The following is a 22,557-nucleotide window of genomic DNA, read 5'->3' as shown; positions in this document are numbered from 1 at the left end:
CTATGTAATTTATGTCTAGCTCTAAATTTTCTTTTCTTTTTTCTTTCTAATCAGACTGTACTTCGTCCTCTTCAAGCTCTTTGTGCTTTCCAGATCCAGCATGGTGCCCAAGTCCATCACAGCAAGGAGCATCTTCTTAAAAATGGTTTATATGACAAACCAATGCCAAAAAATAAACGCAAGCTCAGGAGAATGGAACTTTTAGTGAATAATGTTAAAATTTAGGGGTGTCATATAGATTTATTATTAAAGATTTTTATTCCTTTTAGCTAATGAAGTGGAGTTAATTATGGATTTGATCCAAATGAAAATATCCTAAAATGAAACACATTCAAATGGCTCCCTGCCCAGAATTCAAGACTGATACAAAGGCAAAATGCCCGGGAAGCTTTTCAAATTTCTGCCTGAATTTTTCATGATAATGATGAAGCTGAAGCAAGAAGGAACATACATTTCTTAGGTGTTTCATTTTGACTTAAATTAAACCATAATTTGAACGTTTTCCCCTTAATTTCTTATTAAAGTGGAGATATGTAATATTAATATTGATATGGCAGGTGGATATTGGTACTGTAAGTCATGGAAATCCTAGTAGACATAAGAATCTAGAATTCCTGTTTTTTCAATAGTTAATAAACCTGTGTTGAAATAAGTGTATTTTGGGAGCTAGGTTTTCCTATTCATTAAAGCCTGGCAAAAAATAGACATTCCAATCTTAAAACAACAGGCAAACAAAGAGTATGAGATACACTCCTCTTTCTATGAGATTGCAAATAGACCATGGCATGAAAGCACAGATTTTATTATGTGATTACATTCTACTTTTTCTAGGTAGCATTGTTGTGTTTATGTCAAAAATTATATTTTTATATGAATAATGCATTTTTCTCCAATTTAAGAGCTATTGTTAAAGATTGAAGATGAAAAATTAAAGATTGAAGATGAAAAATAATGCCTTGAGTCAGTATTATATATCTAGTTTGTCCAGAAAGAAATGAAATCAATATTTCTGAAATTATAAATTGCAAGTAAAAACTGCTAATTTGGACATTGCTATTGTATAAAGACCTACACGAAATGGATAACTGGGAAGTTACTAGCAATTAGGCATTGTTTGTGTTGATGAGAATGGTACCATTTATTTTTCCTTATTTCAGACTCAGTACCACATACATTATTTTATCCTGACATTTGTCTTCATTATCATGAAGGCTACTTTTTTTTGTAAGAATATTTAAGTTTCTTAAAGGAAGAGAAAATTGTGTACTTTAGAAGTGAGCCAACTAATAAGCATCTTGGAACATCAGAATTTTGTAAGTCCCAGCCAGTCAAACTTTTTCTTCAGACCTGTGAGATGTAACCACAAGTCTCTCACAGTAGATGAATGATTGGCATCACCAACAAACCTCCAAGCAGTCTATTCACAAGGTTAGGGAAGGTTGTTATACAATAATACAATAGTAGAGTTGGAAGGGACCTTGGAGGTCTTCTAGTCCAACCCCCTGCCTAGGCAGGAAACCCTATACCGTTTCAGACAGATGGCTATCCAACATCTTCTTAAAGACTTCCAGTGTTGGGGCATTCACAACTTCTGGAGACAAGCTGTTCCACTGATTAATTGTTCTAACTGTCAGGAAATTTCTCCTCAGTTCTAAGTTGCTTCTCTCCTTGATTAGTTTCCACCCATTGCTTCTTGTTCTACCCTCAGATGCTTTGGAGAAGAGTTTGACTCCCTCTTCTTTGTGGCAACCCCTGAGATATTGGAACACTGCTATCATGTCTCCCCTAGTCCTTCTTTCTCTTAAGCTAAACATACCCATTTCCTGCAACCATTCTTCATATGTTTTTGTCTCCAGTCCCCTAATCAGGTATTCATGATAATTGCAGCAAATATTTATGTTATATTAAATATTTCTGCAATTGAAACTCTAGGTCACCAATGTAATCCCCATGCTCGCAGATGCTTCCACTGACACCCATCAAGTCCTAATTTTAACTGATTTTGATTTATACTTTTTAAAACTTAAATTAAATGCAAATATGGTACTTCCTAGTACCAATTTTCAACTTTACATTTATTTCCAAGAATATTGCTGGTTCCAAAAAATGATATGTAGACATTGCAAGAAATTAAAAATTGTGGCAGCTGCAATCCAGTGCTTGCAACTTTGCCTATATGTTCTGGGGCAAAACATTCTGAGTAATGGAAAGAATCTGTTGGAAAAAGTAAGCACAGCATGGAATGGCCTCATCAGTTTGTTCTCTGCTAGTTATGTTTTATAACAATTTTAAAGAAAAACCAGGAAAGGTTTTCAGAAATTGAAATGTATTTACTGGTCCCAAAATATTGGAAACCCTGACACTATAGGGACTAATCAATGACATTGACCATACTTTTTAATATTTCAAAAATCAGTGGATAGATTTGCATGCATTTTGTCTGAAGATTTTGGTTCATGTAGAAGAATATGAAGCATAAAAATAGACCAGCTGCTTTTATTGAAGATATTGGATCTTTTAAATACATTTTAATAGTGTATTTAGCATACTACTAATACATGGAAGACAAGCTGTGATATTTTCTATATTGAGCTGCCACTAAAAGCAAATTCAGAATTTAAGTCGGTAGAGGTAGAGGTAAAATTATACAAATTACATTGATTTTGTGATTTCCAGATTGCAATTATTCTTTGTTTTCAATCTTTTTAAGCTCAAAATAGTTTGTGGAAATGTTGCTAATATTATCTCCATCTTGATAAATCATAATGTATGTCACTAAATTCCATTCAATAATGTTTTTAAAAAATATATAAATATGGGTATGATTATTTATATTTTAAGGAATGGTTATATGTTTTTAGGGATTTGGTGAAGAAGCTTATGTACAAAAGGATCTCCTGCACTTTTCCTGTAATAAAACTGGTCTTGTGTACCAGTCTGTCTTATGAAACCCTGTAGCATTGCCCAGTTGATATGAAGACAAGAATTAAACATCAAGTTCAAATTAAAATTCATCTTAATAAGAACCATATAATAATAATAGCCTCTTATTCTAGCATAACTGTTTTGTCAGGAACATTTGAAAAGAGACTATTCACATGAATTCAGAGAGTCGCTTGCATAATATTCTGATTTAAACAGAAGAAAATTATTGTCATTTCCTTAAACAGGAATGCTTGATTAAAGAGTTTAGGGTGCAAAATACATTCACAATTTTTTTCTGCAGGATAGCTGTTCTTAACATTGCTGATTTCTATCTGAAAATATCTAATGCATTATTCAGAAAAGGAAGAAGCAAATGCTGAATGACCCAGGAATTCCAACGTGAAATTATGTTGGAACCAAAACAACTATGTAAAATGCATGATAAGAACTAATGCTCAATTTTAAATTTTAATTGGTTTGGTCTCAAAAGAAAAGCGGAGGCACAGTTAGCGTACATTCTTAAAAAGCACTTTGGCATGCTACCTATTAGAGCTATTTTAAGTAACTTGCTCTAAAAAGGAATTCAGGGGAGTGCACTTACTTAACGTGGTAGCAAGTGGTAACTTAACATGAATAGAGAGGAACAAAGCAAATCTTTATAGAGTTAAGGGTGATTTCCATATTTGGCAGTCAGTGATGGCGTTTAAGAAAAACCTCTACCTCATGCTTGGACTATCCAATTGCTTCTTTATTTCTCTAAAGACATGGATGGTTCTGCTATGGGGAACAATCAAGCAGAAAATAAATTTTGCTTAAGAAAGATTGCCAGTCCAGTCTCTGGGTTATCCAAGTAGGGTTTGGAGTTGGTATCTATCACTGAGGATCAACCTTTCTAAACATTCAGAAATCTGGAATATAAGAAAGAACGAAAATGTCAGTCTTGCTGTATCTGATTCTATCATTGCCACATGCCCTGTTTGGGAAAGAATAAAATGGCACTTAGCCAAGAAAAGATTTCCTGCTGGGTTTTTTTAATGGCCTTCCTTTTAAAAATCCATCTAATAAAGACAACATGATAGTTTCTGTTTTGAGAAACACATATTTTAATGTGCTTTTTTAAATTGAGTGTTACACGTATTTTGAATGGTAACATTCTATTTAATCACTGCATCATTTTATATAGACACATACAGATACAGACACAAATGGTTTATAAAAATGGAAAGACATTTTAAAAATATAAAATTCCAGGTAAAAACAATAGTAAAAGAAAGAAGTTGTTTATAAGTTTTGGGAATTGCAAACTACCTTTAGATAACATTATTCATTAAACATTAATATTTTAAAAGTTTCTTTTTAAATGAAAATATTCAGCTGTTGTAAAATGTAATAAAATCTATACCAAAGGGAAATATGTTTCATCGGTTTTATAATACTTCAGATAAAATTGCCTTTTTAGAAATAGAAATTACACATCTCTTGAACCTAAACCTTAATATCAAGAATAATGATACATTTGTAATTTTTCAAAATAATTTTCTTAGCAATATCTAATATCCAGTATAGCACAATTCATCAAAAATACTCAGATTCTAATATTTGGGTCATAATTTAACATAACATTAATTTCTTTAACATAAAAATATCTTTAGATCTATTTATACGGATCTATGTTAAAATAATTCAGAAATATGCCAATAACTTACAAGGTCAAATCATATGACACAATAATTCCTCCACTCAAAATGTTTTAGGGAGGCAAAATTCTATTCACAGTTGATCAACATCATTCATCACTCTGTCTGCTGAGAATGTATGTGTGAACGTGGAATTCTTAGCATGGTTTCACCTTGTAATGTTTGCTGATTGTTTTGCATTAGTTACTGGTTAGTCTTGGGAGTATTTAAGGAGATTGTTCATAGGCTTTAACAGACTATTATATAATACCTGTCAAAAGTTGGCATTAAATAATTAAATGGGAGTTCAGGTCAAAGAAACGTATCTCTTTAGTTCATTAAAACATCTCACCTGTATCAGCACAAAGCTGGAAGTTTAATTAGTGTTATTACAAACTCCAGCTCTCCTCAATCCAGAATTTAGAGATTATTTGTCTTACATTGTTCCTTACCTGCCAGTAAAATGTTTACAAGTCTTGCCCCATATGACTAAGTCAGAGACTAAGTGCAAGGCACCTGCATATTTCCTGAAACTTTTAATATAATTCTAGATAGCTTTAGATGATACCCTTTCTGTACAGATAACTATTTCATATATTTCAAACTGTATATCATTTTGACAAATATCAAATTATATTTTTTAAAAAAATATCTGCTATTTACAAGAAAAACACTGTGTTATGGGTTGCCACATGAAGTAATCAATGCAAAGGCATATTTGACATATCAGAAAAAGGCAGGTACAAGAGCTTACTGAGCATCACAGGATGCATAGTTTTGATAAATGAATAATTTAGGTTTAGTAATAAGCATGGCATTTTGATGAAGAAGTCTTTTTTCTTGGCCCTTCAGATTGTGTTAGGAAGCATTTGTAGAAAGAAGTCAGCAGTCCAACTTTTTTCCTGTGCTTAATTATATACCGGTACTCTTGGCTTGAGTCTTTGTATACTATTCTGAAATGAAGGGTCCTTGGTGTTCTCTGAGCTTGCTTGTTTTATTGTTTTATTTCATTACCTAACTAGGTAACTAGCACCAATGATGTTACCTAATTTGGGTAATGAAACATCTGCAAGAAAACAAGCAAGTTCAGAGAGCACCAAGGACGCCTCAAAATAAGTATCTGCATCTTTAGCTGTCTATGAGAAGAACACACCATGGCTAGTTTAGGTTTTGATGGCTGAACCATGAAAGCTTTATCATGCATATTACATTAAGTCATAAACCAGGTGTGCTCAATAAAGGCTTTGGAAGCAGCATACGACACTTCAAACTTATTTGCCACCAAACTCATTTTTCAGGAAACAGAAGAATCTCAATATTAACATTTAGTTCAAGTATAATGTTCCCTGTTTTCTCTCCCCTATTTTTTCTACTCCTTCTAGTCCATGGGTGCCAAACTCATTGCGTCACATTGCCGTCACGTGATGTTTCGTGACATTTTTCCCTTCGCAGAGCGAGTTGGGTGTGACCTGTGTGTGAAACATCTGGCCTGCATGCCGCCAATTTGATACCTCTGTTCTAGCCCATTTGCTTTGCTAATTTCAGTCTCTAGAATTTCCCTCAAATATGGTGCCATCCTTTAATATCATAAAATATGAGTTGCAAACTGTAACTCCCTCAAGCAACATTCTAAACTAAATCCAAGGATGTAATGTAACAATCTGCCTTATGAACCCAACTTGGAACTCTCCACACCAGTGTTGAATTTCAACATTGCTGACACATCATTTGGCTCTTCTTGCCAAAGAATTCTGTTAACCATCATTTGTAATAAATAAGACCAATATAGGATAGGAAAATTTTTTTAAAAAGCAAAGAATTTAAATTCAAATCAGATTATATTTTTGTTTTTGCTTCCTTTAGATATTTTTTTCCTATCCATTCAATACTGGCTTCATCTATTGGCCCTAGTAGGGAATGGTGATATTTACAAAGGAGCAATAACTTTTCCAACATGGCAAATACATCACAGCAGTCCAGAGTGTTTGTAAAATTGAAGGCATAGCTGAGAAGCAAAGGTCTAATCTCTCTCCACATTTTAACTTTTGAGAAATACTACTTCTGAAAGATTTAGGAAAACTGCTGTTCCTTTCAGCGAGGGAGAGTACAAAATATAGACAGACTCCCTGCCTACTATAAGATTTGGCAGATACATTTAAACACCTGAGATGTTGAAGCAAGTGAAGTTTTGTGGTAAAGAGTAACTACTAAAGAAAAAAAATGCCACATTTTCTAGGAATCAGTGCTGGATTCATAGCATGGTATTACACAGTAAGCCATAAGCCAGGGACCATTTGTCTTTTTGCTGTCAAGGAATTCTACTTTCTTATTTTGGCCTCTGAAGGTTGCAGGGTTATGACAGTACCTGAGAAAATGTTTGAGGAAGTTAAAATGCACCAATATATTGTAGCAAAATAAGAACATTTGGACTAGAAGATCTCCAAGTTCCCTTGCAAATCTGTTATTCTGTTAACATGTTTAAATACTTTGCAAATTGTTTCCTACGTATTTGTACTATAATCTAATGGAATCACTATTAATGAAACAATGGTTTGATTCACAAGGTGTGCAGGAACAGAAACAAGGCACATTATAACTATTTTCATGTTTGAAGCAAGCAAAGTTTTGCTGTGAAAAACTGTGGAGAAAAATGAAAAGAAAGCATGCTGAGTCTGAAGAGAACAAGTCTACAATAGTAACTTTTTTAGCCTTTTACCATAATGTATAGCCCCACCAATTTGCAACCATAGAAAAAACCCATCTATATGGTCACTAATAGTCATCACCAGATTGATAGCACATAATCAATTTGCAGGCTATATACCAAAGTTAAATAAGGACTCTAACCTCAAGCTGATAATTAATATGTAACAATCATTAAAATATTTGCATACAGTTAGGCATGTCTTTTAAGTTTATTCTTTAATAAAATCTTAGATTGCTTTGGTCCCACGTCATTTCATGTATATCTTAAAGAAACCTCCAAGGTATTTTAATTTTAGGCCTATCAGATATATAATAATAATAATAATAATTCAGCATGAATGACATACATAGATATGATAATGTTAACAATGTGTTTTGTTGCAATGGTCATGGTGTTTTTAAAAAGCCTTGTAAATATCACAATATATTTGAATAAATTGCTGTAATTTGATGTTTGTTGGTTAATATTTTGCTGAACATGCAAAAGTAAATTACTATAGTAAAAGGTCTTGATTTATCATTTCATTGTCTTATAATAATTATTTTGCTCATATGCATAACCTCCATAAAGCTTAGTAAGTTCAAAATACCATAACCAAGCAAATATATGTACTGTAGCTTTATTCAGCAATAAGCGGTCTTAAGTTATGTTAATATTATGTTATGTTATGTTAATTCAGCAATAAGCGGTCTTATGTTAATAATCCTGTAGCAATAATAAGACAAGTAAAGCCATATGGATCAACATTCCAATTACTGATTAAAAGTAATATTTTCAATGTGATTGACTAATTTAAATACATTTATCTTAAATGTAAAAAGAAGGGAGAGAAAAAAGGATAACATTTAAAGATAACCTATAAGTCATTTTTTAATAATATAGTTCTAATTATTTTACTAACCAGAATGAGTAAATATGTAATTAAGAGCTACAAATAAAATGTGGAACATTTTAGTTGTCTTTAGATAAAACTCTAATTGCCAGTCAGATTTTAGCTAAAAGATGAAGCAATAAGACAAAATCAACCTTGATAGATATACAAGCGAGCTATTTACAGTCTGTCAATTTGCGTCAAGGATTCAATAAAGTATTGAAATTTATCTCATAAACCATACTTCCTGCCACTGAAGACACTTTCCTGAAATGTTGGACTTATGTGGCTTAAACCAAAAACAACATAATGTGAGACTTTTCATTCCCATTGTTCAGTGAAGGGGACAGCATACTTTCTCCAGTAAAAAACGTCTCACTGTAAGTCTGAGACACATCACAATAAATGGTAGAGGCTTATAAGTTATAGAAAAAGAGAGACTGTAATACAGTGAGCTTTCTCAATATCTGCTTGATGTTTTGTCAAAGAGAGTATTTCATGTATTTCTTTCCATAAACAGAGCAGAATGATCATCTCCATTTGTTCTGAACTTTCAATCTCCTGTAAATTGGATTGTTGAGCAGATTCTCACCAGGCCCCTGAAGGATCTTACTAGCATTTAATAAGTTAATTATAGATGTATCAATAGAGTTCCAGAAACTTTCAAGTGAGACATTTTCTTCTCAGCTGCAAGAAATCTGACACTTATAGTATGAACAGTAGTTTTGATGGTTTTCACATCCACCTCATTTCCAGGGAACATTTCATAGTTTCTGCTGCACTGTTTCTTTTGCTAATGTTGAGATAATGTAGAATTTTTCTCAGCTACCATCCAAACAATGCGGAAAAAAAACCAAGCCCCCTCTAAAAGCCAAAGAGAAGTTAGTCAACTTTTTCGTGTTCTTGTAATGGCAACAGGTATCAATATTGAAATAAATATTTGAATCCCTTTTATAATTCCATCTTGACCAGAAGTTTGAAGGCCCATAGGTGATTTTTTTCAGGCAATGAAATAATAGTGAAGAATTGAGAATATAACAGATTAGTTATATTAGGACTAGGGTTAGGAAAAGTAGAAAAGAAGAGTTAGAAAAGAGTAAAATAGAAATAAATTATCTTGAGTATCTTTTGGAGAGAAAAAAATCGCTCTAGGGCAGGAGTTAATGGACCTTCAAAAGTGCACAACAAAGTATCCATGTATTTCAGGGGTCAAAGCAACTCCTTCAAAAGAAAAGCCATATTTTGACTTTAATAAGGAGTAGATAACAAGGGATGATGGCTCAGTGGTTAAAGATGCTGAGCTGGAAAGCTGACAGCCTGGGTTCGAGACCTGAGCACTGCTCAACGGGGTAAGCTCCTGTTCCTTGCCCAGCTCTTGCCCACCTAGACTTCGGAAGCATGCAAACGTGAGTAGATTAATAAGTATCACTTTAGTGAGAAGATAACAGCAGTCCATGCATCTTTGGTGTATAATCATGCTGGCCACATGAACGTGGAAAATGTCTTCAGAGAACATGGAAAATGTCTTCAGACTAGCCAAGAAATGGAAATGAGCACTGTGCTCTACAGTCAGATACCACTGGACAGAGAAACTTTATCTTTTCAGATAACGTCACTGAAATATATAAAATCAAATGTGATGCATAGACAATGATATTCTTCTTTCCTCATAAAGCTCAGAGTCATCTGAGGCTGAATTATGAAACATTCAAAATGGGTCCATTCAGAATCAGTAGAAACCAAGGAACGTGATCTGTGGTGTAATCCCAGTCATACTATTTATCCCTTCCATTGCTCTTTTATTACATACTACAGAACATAGCTCCAAGTCTATCAATTATAACTATAATCGTATCCAGCTTTCTGTTGACAAAAATAGAGACTGCAAACATTTCTAAAATTCCTGATGATATTGAAACCTGTCCTTAATAGTTATGATTTCCAATGTATAGCTCTCAGATGCATTATTAATTCTTTCAATTTCAGGAATATGTCTTCAGTAATTAACCACAATTGCTTTGTCCAGAAGAAGTATTACATACGTAGTCCAGTTAGCTAAGAAATAAGTAGACATTGAAGTTAGTACATACTGACAGGAGTTTGCCATGGAAAATGGGATAGTTAACTTGCATGCTAAGGTTCTGGTTGCACAGATCTATGATATAAGAAGTCAGCAGCAGAGGAAATAAGGTCCTTAGAAATGCAGAGTTAATTAGAGAAAGAGATTAAATGAAGTAATAAAAAGATTCTTGTTCGCTTGGAATCACTGAAGGAAAACACCGTTTCTGAACATGAAACAAAACAATGACTATGACTTACAATTTTATTCCACCATCGTAACTTCAAATGGTCATTAAACAAGACTGTAAGTGAGGACTATCTGTAATCATTTTCAAAACAATCATTAGGCACAGAAGAGGAGATAAGCTTCTTCATTTTTGCACTGAAAAAGCACAAATAAAAGAACAAGAATCTTGCTCCTTCAATTTGCCTATATATGTTTCCCATTTGTTATATACTCCATGAAATTCCTGCATTGTTATATTTATTATCTTCTTAATAAACATTAATAATCCAATCCCCAATAGTCTGGTTCTTTGGATTAATCATACTGTATTTAATTGTGGTGTTTTTTTTAACTTTTATGATCTGATCTTATACTTTTATTATCTGGATTTTACTGTAATGAAATCATTGCTCATTTGGATTAATCATTTTCAGCTTACAGTGCTAGAAGCAAAGTATGAAGAAAGGCAGAAAGACCAGTTTTAAATAAAAGAGGGACAGAAGGAAGAATGTATTTTCTCCTTGCAGCAATTTGCCCAGTTGGGTTTCCACCATTCAATTAGTAGGATGAGAGCATCGGAGGTAGCAGAAGTATGGATGGTAGCTCAGCAAAAGACAGACAGACAGACAGATAGACACAGACAGACAGGTTTCATCCCTGAAAAAGTGGGGTGCCTTGGAGAATATCAAAACTTGAAGTACCAAGAGAGAACTGGATTCAGACTTGCCAGGATGGAGGATGGCCAGTCCAGAAAAAGAAATTGAGCAGCCAAGACAAGAGTAAGGTAAATTATTTCATACAACTTTTACTGAAACAGCTGTTGCACTGTGTAAGAGATTTGGTGGGAGGGGGAAAGGATTTGTATCAAATAAGTACTTTGCTTTTGAAATATACTGTACCTTAAGGAGACAGCTAAGTTTGTTTTGCACAAAGTATTTGCTTTGAGCAAGTTTCTCTTCAAGAAGCAGGAACAGTCATCCCACGCCAGCCAATGGTTTACTGTCATTTAACATTTTCTTGTATGTGATATTTTCTGTGTATTTGCCTAGTCTGCTGTTTTTCTAATATAAATAACAAAAATGTTTTTGCCTGTTGAAAAGTAGAGACCAGACTTTTTTTTAATGCTTTTTTGGATGCTCCAGGAAAAAGGAGGAATTCCACCTGACAGGTAAACGCTGCTTGAAGACTTAGCTGCACTTAATTGTGCTTGGATAGAAGCTAGAAGGATCTTGCTGGGAAGATTTCTGAAGGAGCTAGTTTTTTTAAACCCAGAATAATTCCCTTATTAAAAGAGCTTTGCATAATGTAATTCTGTGTATGTGTGTATATATATACACACACACACACATTGTTTGTCTTCTTTAATTTAAACTCAGATTAAAAATAACAATAATCATCATAGATATAGAAGGATTGATTTGCATTGTTTAATTTCTCTGGGTTTAAACTCCATTTTGGAAAGAAAGACTTATTCTCTGTATTTTATTATAGTGCTAATGGCATTTAGTTCCATAAATATTGAAAATAAGACCCAGAATAATTTACAACTGTTTCATGATATATAGCAATGGAGAATATTTATATTAACAGGGGACTCTGCCAGCCCTAAGTGGTTCTAAGTGTCTTTTAAAAAAATCTGGAATCCAAGCTAAGGTCTCATGGCTTATCTGTTTCAAAATTGTTGAAGAGAACTTGTGCCAGAAGAACCAGTGATAATTGTTGATGTTGATAGATTTAGTTCAGCAATTGCTGGAATAGCTTAGTTTTTTTTTAATCCATTTATATCCAACGATATAAAGTGCAGGAAACTAGGCAGAAGTTTAACTACTTAATTCATTTTGTTTTCCTTTTGGAGGAACTGATTATTTCTTATGTCAGTCACTATCTCTCCCCTTTCTGAGCCTTCGGTATTAGTGGGTACCTCAACTTAACAACTCACTACCTTTATTTTATTTATTTATTTATTTCATTTGATTTGACATTTGTTTACAAGATAATAGGCATAATAATAATAATAATAATAATAATAATAATAATAATAATAAAAAATTTGAATTTATTAGCCGCTCCCTTTCCAGACAGGACTCGGGGCGGCGTACAATAAAGCATATAAAATATAAAACATATGTACAAACATATAAACATACATATATACAAAGACATACATGCACGGAGGAGGTAACAAATTACATCGCATTTAGACAGTTAAAAATCACCATTAAAATACCCCAATTGTAAAAACATAATTTAAAATTTAAAAATTTAAAAGGACTGTCAGGAGGAGTAAGAAAAATTACGGTTGAGCCAGGCCAGATAATTGAAAGAGGTGGGTCTTCAGCTGTACACGGAAGGAGCGGAGATCGGAAGTAATCCTGATGTCACGGGGGAGGTCATTCCACAGGGCTGGGCCCATCACAGAGAAGGCTCTGCTCCTGGGTGTCGCCCCCCGACACTGTTTGGCGGACGGCACCCGAAGAAGTCCCTCTCTGTGTGAGCGGATTGGTCGTAGGGATGTATGGGGCAGGATGCGATCCTGCATGTAACTAGGTCCTGTGCCATGAAGCGCTTTAAAGATCATAATCAAAACCTTGAAACGCACTCGGTAGACCACAGGAAGCCAGTGCAGCTCACACAGGAGAGGTGTTACAGGGGAGTATCTAGTCCTCCCCATAATCACCCGCGCGGCCGCGTTCTGGACCAACTGTAGTCTCCGAGTGCATCTCAAGGGAAGCCCCATGTAGAGAGCATTGCAGTAGTCCAGGCGAGACGTCACTAGCGCATGGGTGACTGTGCGTAGGGCATCCCGGTCCAATAAGGGGCGCAATTGGCGCATCAGGCGAACCTGATGGAACGCTCCCCTTGCCACGGCTGTTACATGGTCATCCATGGACAGCCGGGCATCTAGGAGGACGCCCAAATTGCGCACCTGTTCCATGGGGGCCAGTTGCACGCCCCCGATGGCCAGAGATGGAAGCAACTGGTTGAACCGGGAGGCCGGAAGCCACAGCCACTCCGTCTTGGAAGGGTTGAGTTTTAGTCGGTTGCCATCCATCCAGACCCGTACGGCCTCCAAACACCGGGACATCATTTCAACGGCCTCATTGGGGTGGTTCGGGGTGGAAATGTATAGCTGAGTATCATCAGCATACAGATGATATCCCACCCCAAAACCACGGATGATCTCGCCCAGCGGTTTCATGTATGTGTTGAACAGGAGAGGCGAGAGCACCGATCCCTGTGGCACTCCACATGTGAGTGGCCTCCGGGTCGATCTCTGCTCCCCTGCCAACACACGTTGCGTCCGGTCAGAGAAGTAGGAGCCAAACCACCGTAAAACGGTGCCCCTGACTCCCAGCCCCTCTAGCCGGTGCAACAGGATACCATGGTCGATGGTATCGAACGCCGCCGAGAGATCTAATAGGACCAGGATAGAGGAACAACCCCTATCTCTGGCCCTCCAGAGATCATCAACCAATGCGACCAAGGCCGTCTCCGTGCTGTGCCCGGGTCGGAAGCCGGACTGGCGCGGGTCTAGATAATCATTTTCCTCCAGGTGACGTGGGAACTGTTGTGCCACCACACTCTCTACAACATTCGCTAAAAAAGGAAGGTTGGAGACTGGACGATAATTGACTAGATCCGTTGGGTCCAGGGAAGGCTTCTTGAGCAGGGGCCTCACCACCGCCTCTTTCAAGGCGGCCGGTAGAAACCCCTCACCCAACGAAGCGTTCACTAGGCCCAGGAGCCAGTCGCGCGTAACCTCCCAGGATGCCAGTACAAGCCAGGAGGGACACGGGTCCAATAAACATGTGGTAGGTCGCAGACGTCCACGCAACCTGTCCAAATCCTCGATGGCAACCGAGTCAAACTCCTCCCAAAGCGGTCCCTCAAGACTCGCCACAGGCGTCTCAACTGGACCACTGAAAGGGGCCCATCCCATCCGGATTTGAGCGACTTTGTCCTGTAGATATTTCCCAAACTCCTCTGCTCTGCCCTGTAAAGGGGCTTCCCGCGGTCTCTCAAACAAGAGGGAGCGAGTCACCCGAAACAGGGCGGCAGGGCGGTTATCTGCGGACGCAATAAGAGCGGCGCAATATTGACGTTTGGCCGCTCTTAATGCCACAAGGTACGTCCTCAAGTAGGCTCGTGCCTGTGCTCGGTCAAATTCGGAACGGGAGGATCTCCAACGACTCTCTAGGCGTCTCTTGTGGCGTTTCATCACCCTTAGCTCCTCGGTGAACCAAGGGGCCAGGGTGGTTCGTCGCCGCAGGAGAGGCCGCAAAGGCGCCACCCGGTCTAGGGCCCCGGTAGTCGCACTATTCCATGCGTCTACCAGGTCCTCCACTCGGGGGCGGGTCAGGTCCACAGGAGGTGGCCCAAGCTCCGTCTGGAACCTATCTGGTTCCATCAGGCGCTTGGGGCGGAACCATCTAATACCTTCCGGTTCCGCCTCCCCGCAGCGGAAGACTAAAGACTAAACATGAGTATGAATGAAATGGGGACGAATAAATGGGGACAGTAGGACAGAGATGGTAGGCACGATGGTGTGCTTATGCGCTCCCCTGGCAGACCTCTTAGGAATGGGGTGAGGTCAATGGTAGACAGTTTAAGGTTAAAGTTATGGGAATTTGAAGATGTAACAACAGAGTCAGGTAGTGCATTCCAGGCATCCCACTCTGTTGCTGAATTCATATTTTCTGCAATTGGTTGAGCGGTTTACATTGAGTTTGTATCTGTTGTATGCTCTTGTATTATTGTGGTTGAAGCTGAAGTAGTCATTGACCAGTAGGACATTGTTGTGGATAATTTTGGGTACTACCCTGAAGTCCGACCATAGGCGGCATAGTTCTAGGTTGTCCAAGTTGATTCTAAACTGCAATGAAGGATGGAAGATTTCTTTCCAAATTTTGAGCCTAAAAAGAAATAATACCCAGTTGGATCAGATCATCTACTTCAGCTTTTTCTTCCCCTCCAGAGCCAGCTGGAGCTCTCGGGAAAAGTACAAGTAATGATTATTGATCTGTGTTCCATTTTCAGTTCAGACTCATTTCCATTTTTAAAATAAAGTTAGCATATGCATTAGAAATGCTTTAGTCTACCTTCTTTTTAGTTAGCCTTACCTCTGTGTACAACTATTGTCCTAACAATGGCTTCTCAAAATGTAAGAAACAACGATTTTTAACTATAGAAGAAAAAAATAAATTAATTCTCTGAAGAACAGGTCTTGCATAAAAAAAAAAACCACTACATCCATTCATATGAAACCAACTAGACTTGATCATTTCAGAATTCTGTCTAAATAAAATATTGTGCAATTTATTTCTTTTTTTTTAAAAAAAATCCTAAATACAAAGAGCAAAAAAACCTCTCTAATCGTATTTTTCCTCACATTTGGTACATTGTATTCCAACCTAGGTTTAGAAACAGCTGTTTCTAAAAATGGTACAGTTTATGCTTTGATTAAAAATGAAAACATTATTTTATTAATTTCTGATTACAGTTAGTGGAAGATAGACATACACATTTTCAAGATAAGGTTCTTAGTTGAGCTTAGAGTTGAATGAATTGTCTTCAGGCCAGTTTCTTGGCTACGCACTATTGTGGTGCAAGCCAGATCCTGTGTTCTGTTGTGTCTCACCTTTTCCTTCCTTCTATTTTATTTTAAGATTAGCCTATAACCCAGCATTGCCCGGGTATTTATTTATAGGGGGAAAATGTCCAGACTAAAAGTAATTTCTAATGTTGGGTTTTTCCCCCTTACCAGAGGGAGCTCCCTTGTGGAGTACTGTGAAGCCATTACCATGACAACTCCACTATGCTGTACAGTAGAAGCCATTTTAAGGCAGAACAGGCTGTATTTTAACAGAACACACATCCCGAAGGGTTTTAGGGTATTTGTTTTCAGAGACTAAGCCATCTATGTACCAAGTTTGGTTGAAATTGCTCAAGGCGTTCCAGATTTATGCTGGAACACACACACACACACACACACACACACACACACACACTGAGACAGATACACACACACACACACACAAAAGTTTGGTTAATCTTTTTAAAATCATTAACTAGTATGATTTTTCATTACAGCTCGAGTTATTATATTTAATCAGGATATCTGTAGATTCTAAACTTTAATCACAAACAAGAACATGGCTTACTGTATAACCTGTTAGAGGAATGGGATATTGAATGCTTCTTTCTCATTTAAGATTATCCCTTTTCAACAGTTGATCATAAGTTTACAAAGCATATCATTCCCTTCCACATTCTTCTCATCCTATCAAATAGTCTTGGAGAGAGTATTAATGAGAATAATGCTTGTGGTCTCCAATTACCTACTTAATACTGTCTGTTAAAGACTAATGGCCAGCATTTTTCTGTTCCATTTTTTTTAAAAAAGAGAATAACCAAGATCCTTTATCTTGCTACAGGATAAAAAGTAAAATTGCCAGGAGTTTATTTTTTTATGGGAGGGGAGAAGAAAGTCATAAATAATGAAGTCTTCTGGGATTATATTGTAATTTAGGTCTTCCTGCTCACAAATGGAAAACTTCTCCTCCATGTCTTTCTCACACTCAGCAGAGTTGCTGCAAAACCTTGTAAATGCCTTCTTCAAAGCAAAAAGGTATGTAATGGCTGGATGGAATTTCACTTTCCTGAATATCCATTAGGTTTGGAGACAGGCTAATTACATGCCTGTCTTTTGGTGAGAAGATATTAAGTTTTAAATTCTGAGGCACCTCAAGGTTGTGGAAATCCAATCAATTTTATCAGGCTACTAGGCTCAGTTGATTACACTGAGAAAAAACAGGACTAGTTACTTTAGCAGAAGTTTAGCTGAATTCTTGCAATTGATGAATTGCTGCCATCTGTTCTATTGACCCTCATTAATTTATTGTACTGCCTGTTATTTCTTACCTAGGGCTGCGTACAGGATTTTTGTTTTTAGTTAAATGTCCATGTTACCAAGGTCAGAAGAGAACTGTATCTGGTTGTCATTTGCTAAATTAAATAGGAAACATAGAATTAGTTATTAAAGCCATAATTGCACTTTACTATTTTAGGTACATGGACTTAATATCTATAGCTGGGAATGAAGATAAAAGGCACACATCAGGCTGGTATGAAACACGTCATAACGTTTACTGTCTGTAATTTTCATTAGCCTGGCTGGAAAATGTGAAGGATATGGGCATGTTTAACAATTGAGTTTATGCAGAAATAAGTCTTGATGAACTTTTTTTCTGGCTACTAAAAACAAAAGCCAACTCAAATTGCAAAACTCAGAAGAAAGTCAAAGACCTTGTTCTTGTTTTCAAAACTCCTATAAGCTAACATCATTTCTAGTAAGGAACATCATCATTTTAGAAAAACTGTAACGGATACTAGTATTCTGACCAAAAGTGCTGTGCTGCAAAAGTGCTCTACAGAACGAATTAGCCGCAGTTGATTTAATGGTTTCCTTGTTCCAGAAAATTGCTTTTCATAATATACTAATACATTTTTGTTTTCAGGCTGTTTAGAAATGTAGTTCAAATGAACACATTTCTAATAGTCTTGGTTGCCAATCCTCTATTGGCTTCTGAAATCTCCAGACCAATCACATTAAAAAATAAAATAAAATCCCTATATAAATAATAGAGAAGTGCTGAAGAATAAGAAAATGCTATCTTGGAGCATTGCGTTGCATTAATACTAGGGACTCTGTTTTCAGGATGACTAAGACCAAAAAAAAAGCTTTATTATCAAGATGATGACTCTCAACTTTTCAACTGCCACACTGCTACATTTTCAAAGATTCCAAGCAGCTTGGAGCTCCAAGCAGCTTACCGAAATATCAGTAAGAAAGATTTAAAAATAAAACTGCTAAATATAAATTTAATCTACTTGATTCATCACTGTTTTGGAATTGCAGGTTGCACCTCCAAATGCCTTCCTGAAGAGCCATGTCTTCCTTTTATTCCTCTTCATGCGTGACTTACATTTATTACATTGTCTCAATCCAGAAAGACCATCATTTGGAGTTTAAACCCACAATAAGCTTCATTTACAAATTCTGCTGAACAGTTCTGATTTGGAAAAAAAACAAAAACAAAGCTAAGATTCTGCTTGAGGATGCATCAGGATATAAGGGCGGGGGGTGTTGTGTGTTTTTCTTTTCTTTTGTATGATGTTCAAATTATTCTCATATGAAACCGCTACATTCTAGTTGATCATTTGGCTGACATAGACTGGATATAGAGAATCTGTATTTTTGCAAAACAATCAGTGAACCCAATTAGTATGGCCCACAACTTCTTGGGATTCATTGGCTCCCTAACCATAATTTAAATGGCTTGGATCAAAATCATTTTCTAGGACTTCCTGCATCCATATTACACTGTCAGTCATGGTACTTCTAGCAGAGGAGCAAAAAGTCTTATTTTTATGTCCTGCAAATAAGAACAAAGAACATGAGGCAAGATAACAGGAGATGATAGGAAGATGTATGCTTTCCTTCCTCCTGAATTATTTTAATTGAGCTTATGTAAGTGAACATGCCTTTATGTAAATAGCTCCAGGTAGCAAAGAATGCTGTATAATCTTAAATATCTTTTCTGGCTTCGGTGGTAGTGTGTTAACTGATGACATCAAGGAATGAACACTGTGCTCACTCACCCCTTGAGTCATAGGATTTGTAGTTAATGATATTTGTTCTGTCACTTGGAAAGGAAGGCCCTTGTGGGAGAAAAGCCAAGAGCTAAAGGGCTGAAGATGTAAAGCCGTGAAATGATGGAAGGAGCAAGCACCTTTGACTTTTTCTTGTATCATCCAAAGCTGCTGACTCTTAAGTGGATTGAAGGGATAATGTTCCAGCAGAAATTATTTTGTGTGCTATGCTGATTTCAGGAAAGAGGAAAAACTTTACATTTCCCTGTTTTGCTTTCACCAAATAACAGAACTTCAAAGTAGAAATAGTAGGAAAATAGGATCTTCCCCAGGCAATATCTTTTTTTAGTGGAGTTCTGCAATAATAAATGGCTCTGCCATTTTTTTAGCTTGGTTTCCTAAATGCAAACATACCATTTAAATTTTCTATTCAGCAAATATAAAGTGAGCTTGAGCAATGTTTGTTTACTGCTTCTGCATTAATACAGGGAAACCTGGCAATTTAATATTTTAAATGCTATTTTAAAGTTTTAAAAGTGACATTATCACACATTTGACAGCTACATCCCACTGTTCTAATGACAATTTTAATCAAAGATGGATTACTGGTAACGGCTTTTCCTGTGCAGACTGGGAACTGGTTCAACACATTTCCTCTTTGTATCATCTAAGTACCATGAATGATACATTGCATGTGTTATTGACATCCTTATACTTTTAACATGGTTTCTTCCCCTATTGGACTCCTGTATGAGAAATCATTTCCTAAATTGGCTGAACTGAGGAGGATACAACATCTGGAGAATATCAGGATTCCTGCCACTGGTTCACTTAAAATATGTTTCACAACATTTTACAACTTTTCAATTCTCCCAAGGGTTTTGGAGATGCCTGTTACAGAATTCATCCATTTGCTGAAACTGAACACCACTCAAAGGAAAAAAAAACCTGGCCTGCAAGAGGTTTTTAAAACATCAATGGTCCATAGAAGATCATATAATTAATCTTGCTTTTATTAAAGCAACCAAGCTGAGAATGTTCTTTGTTATGAAAACTTAGCATTATTTTAGCTACTAACAGTTCAGTTTGCTTGGATAAGTCAGATCTTGTTTCTATTATGATGCATAGAATAAGCCAGAATGGACAGTATTCTCATCAATTCTTATACTTAGTTTTAGGTGAGATAAGCTATCTAGTGGGATGTGCTAAAAAATACTAAAATACTCAATGTCAGCATTTATATCATTTTATTGTTGAGATTTTCCATTTTAAAACAGTGAGATTCACTTGAATGTAGAGTCCAGTATATCATTTTGTTCAAGCACTTACTGTATCTTTTGTATTGGATTTAGGTTGGATATAAGGTTGCTTCATTGATAATTGTAAGTTTGGGCATAGTAATTCTTCTCCACTGCTATGTGGTATATTCTAATATTCACAAATTTTGGGATATTCTAGCAAAAGACAATGAAAGAGAAGCCCTTTGGCAGAATGGGACAGGAAGTCATGCTTTTAAGAAAGTTTTCTTCCACAACAAGCTTTATTAGATCATGACCTGCACTAAATTATAACCAGGTAATCTGGGATCACATATTCTAAACCAAAATATGTGGTACATTCAAGTTTATACATTGCTGCTTGAATCTTTAAAAGATCCCTGGATCTTTAAAACTAGTGGCACTAAAGTGCAGACAGCACTTAATAGAATTTAATATCTTTGTTTTCTTTTAATTTGAATTGAAGCTTAACCATATTTTCAACTGGAAAATTGTGAACATCTTAGAACAAGCTAAATCCAAAAATGCTAGGGAATTTCTAAAAGCTTGGCCATCTGGAATCAGCCATTAGTAAACATATAGAGATAAACCACATTTACATACCATTCAAATAATACAATAAAAAAGCTAAGAAGGAAACAAAAAGACTGGAATACATGCTTGCCAGCAGCCTGCACCCTGATAAATAAGGATTAACACCAGACAAAACATCAAATAGAAAACAGTACCATAATCAAGGAGAGCCAAAGCGAAAACTACATCTCCACCAACACAGGAAGGACAAGCTACTCTATATAAGCAGTAAGGAAACCTCACACTCACTAGCACTGATGATGTTAACCAGTTGTATAGTAAAACATCTGCAAGCATTCAACAAGCTCAAAGGACTTCACATTTTTATCTTTTAATGCAGCATCATCACCTTACTTAATTAAAACATCATGTAATTCTTTATTCAAAATGCATATTTTATTTATTTATGTATTTATTTATTTCTTATTTATCAAATTTAGTCATTGCCTATCTCACTTCCAAGTGACTCTGGGTGGTTTACAGATTTTAATGAAAATAAACATTTAATGCTATAATTTGTATCATCTCTTGAAAAGGGAGAAACAAAGAACATAACAAATAATAAAGTATTAAAATAAGCTTAGAGGAAAAAAATCTAACTTAACTTAATTCATCTTCTGCTTGATCTTAGTGGGCAAAAATAACAAAATAGAAGTTTCTATGTTTCAAAAAATATCTATGCATTTTGATGAATAGTGAGTTTTAGTCAGATAAACATTCAAGTTCTGGAACTGCATTTGTGAAGACATCTTTTTAAGCATCAAAACCTTGATACTGCTTGAAATTGAGTTCTTCCAGGTGATGGGAGATAAATGCCCAAATGTGTTAATTGAAAGATGGAATCAGTAAAAATATTTAAGCAAACGGTCATCCATATATAACTTCCAACTGGGTTGTTACTTCTTATTCCTGAACTTTCCACCTTTCTTTATCAAGACTACAATCCATATCTGTAAACTTTATCTAATGCAAGTATAAAATGACAAAGCAATTCATTGTTGCCTGTTATAATAGTGAGGGCCCAGCACAAGCATCTAAAAGAATTAAAAACAATGGCTGAAGCTAGCTAGATGGGGAACTATCAATTCAAACTGAGTTTAGAATTCTATTTGAAAAGTTGCACTAATGTATCAAAACTCCGAGGTACAATTTTTATACTATGTAATACTATATAATAAGGATGTTAAGTAGATCTATCATCCTGTTGTTTTCAGCTGAATGAGAAAATTGTGTGAAATTAATAAGGATGTACCCTTGTCTTGACCCCAAGGAGGTGATTTTTGGGAAGGGTGCATTGCAAAGTGTAGCAAAGGAAAGGTACGTTTCAATCCAATCTCATAAACCTGCATTTCAGTTTTATTTTTCTACATTTTGTAGCCCTGCTACATATTTTAATTTTAAACATAGAAATGTTTTATAATAATTAGACACCCGCTGTGTAATTTGGACTTGATTCTTTGATTAATCCAAATTGCATTTTTTACCTCAACACCAATAATTCTGAGTGGAATAATATGTGAAACCTGCAAAATTATTGCAGATTAGATTTAGGCAGAGCTATACATGTGTATTAAACATGTGAGCAAAAC

At 36.0% G+C, this 22,557-nt stretch overlaps 1 protein-coding gene across 1 annotated transcript in view; it reads left to right on the top strand.

Moving 5' to 3' along the window:
- DTWD2 (DTW domain containing 2) overlaps positions 1–952 on the top strand; it is an 83,944-nt gene extending 82,992 nt beyond the window's left edge. Inside the window, exon 6 of the mRNA XM_081941156.1 lies at positions 55–952. Within this exon, the coding sequence (XP_081797282.1) occupies positions 55–225 (171 nt within the window). The 3' untranslated portion in view covers positions 226–952. The remainder of the gene's footprint in view (positions 1–54) is intronic.
- The last annotated feature ends 21,605 nt before the right edge of the window (positions 953–22,557 follow it).

Source organism: Natrix helvetica (genome assembly GCF_964273705.1).
Source record: "Natrix helvetica genome assembly, chromosome: 2".
NCBI classification, from domain to species: Eukaryota; Metazoa; Chordata; class Lepidosauria; order Squamata; family Natricidae; genus Natrix; species Natrix helvetica.
The sequence above is the reverse complement of the archived record's forward strand: the minus strand, read 5'-3'. Positions and strand labels throughout refer to the sequence as shown.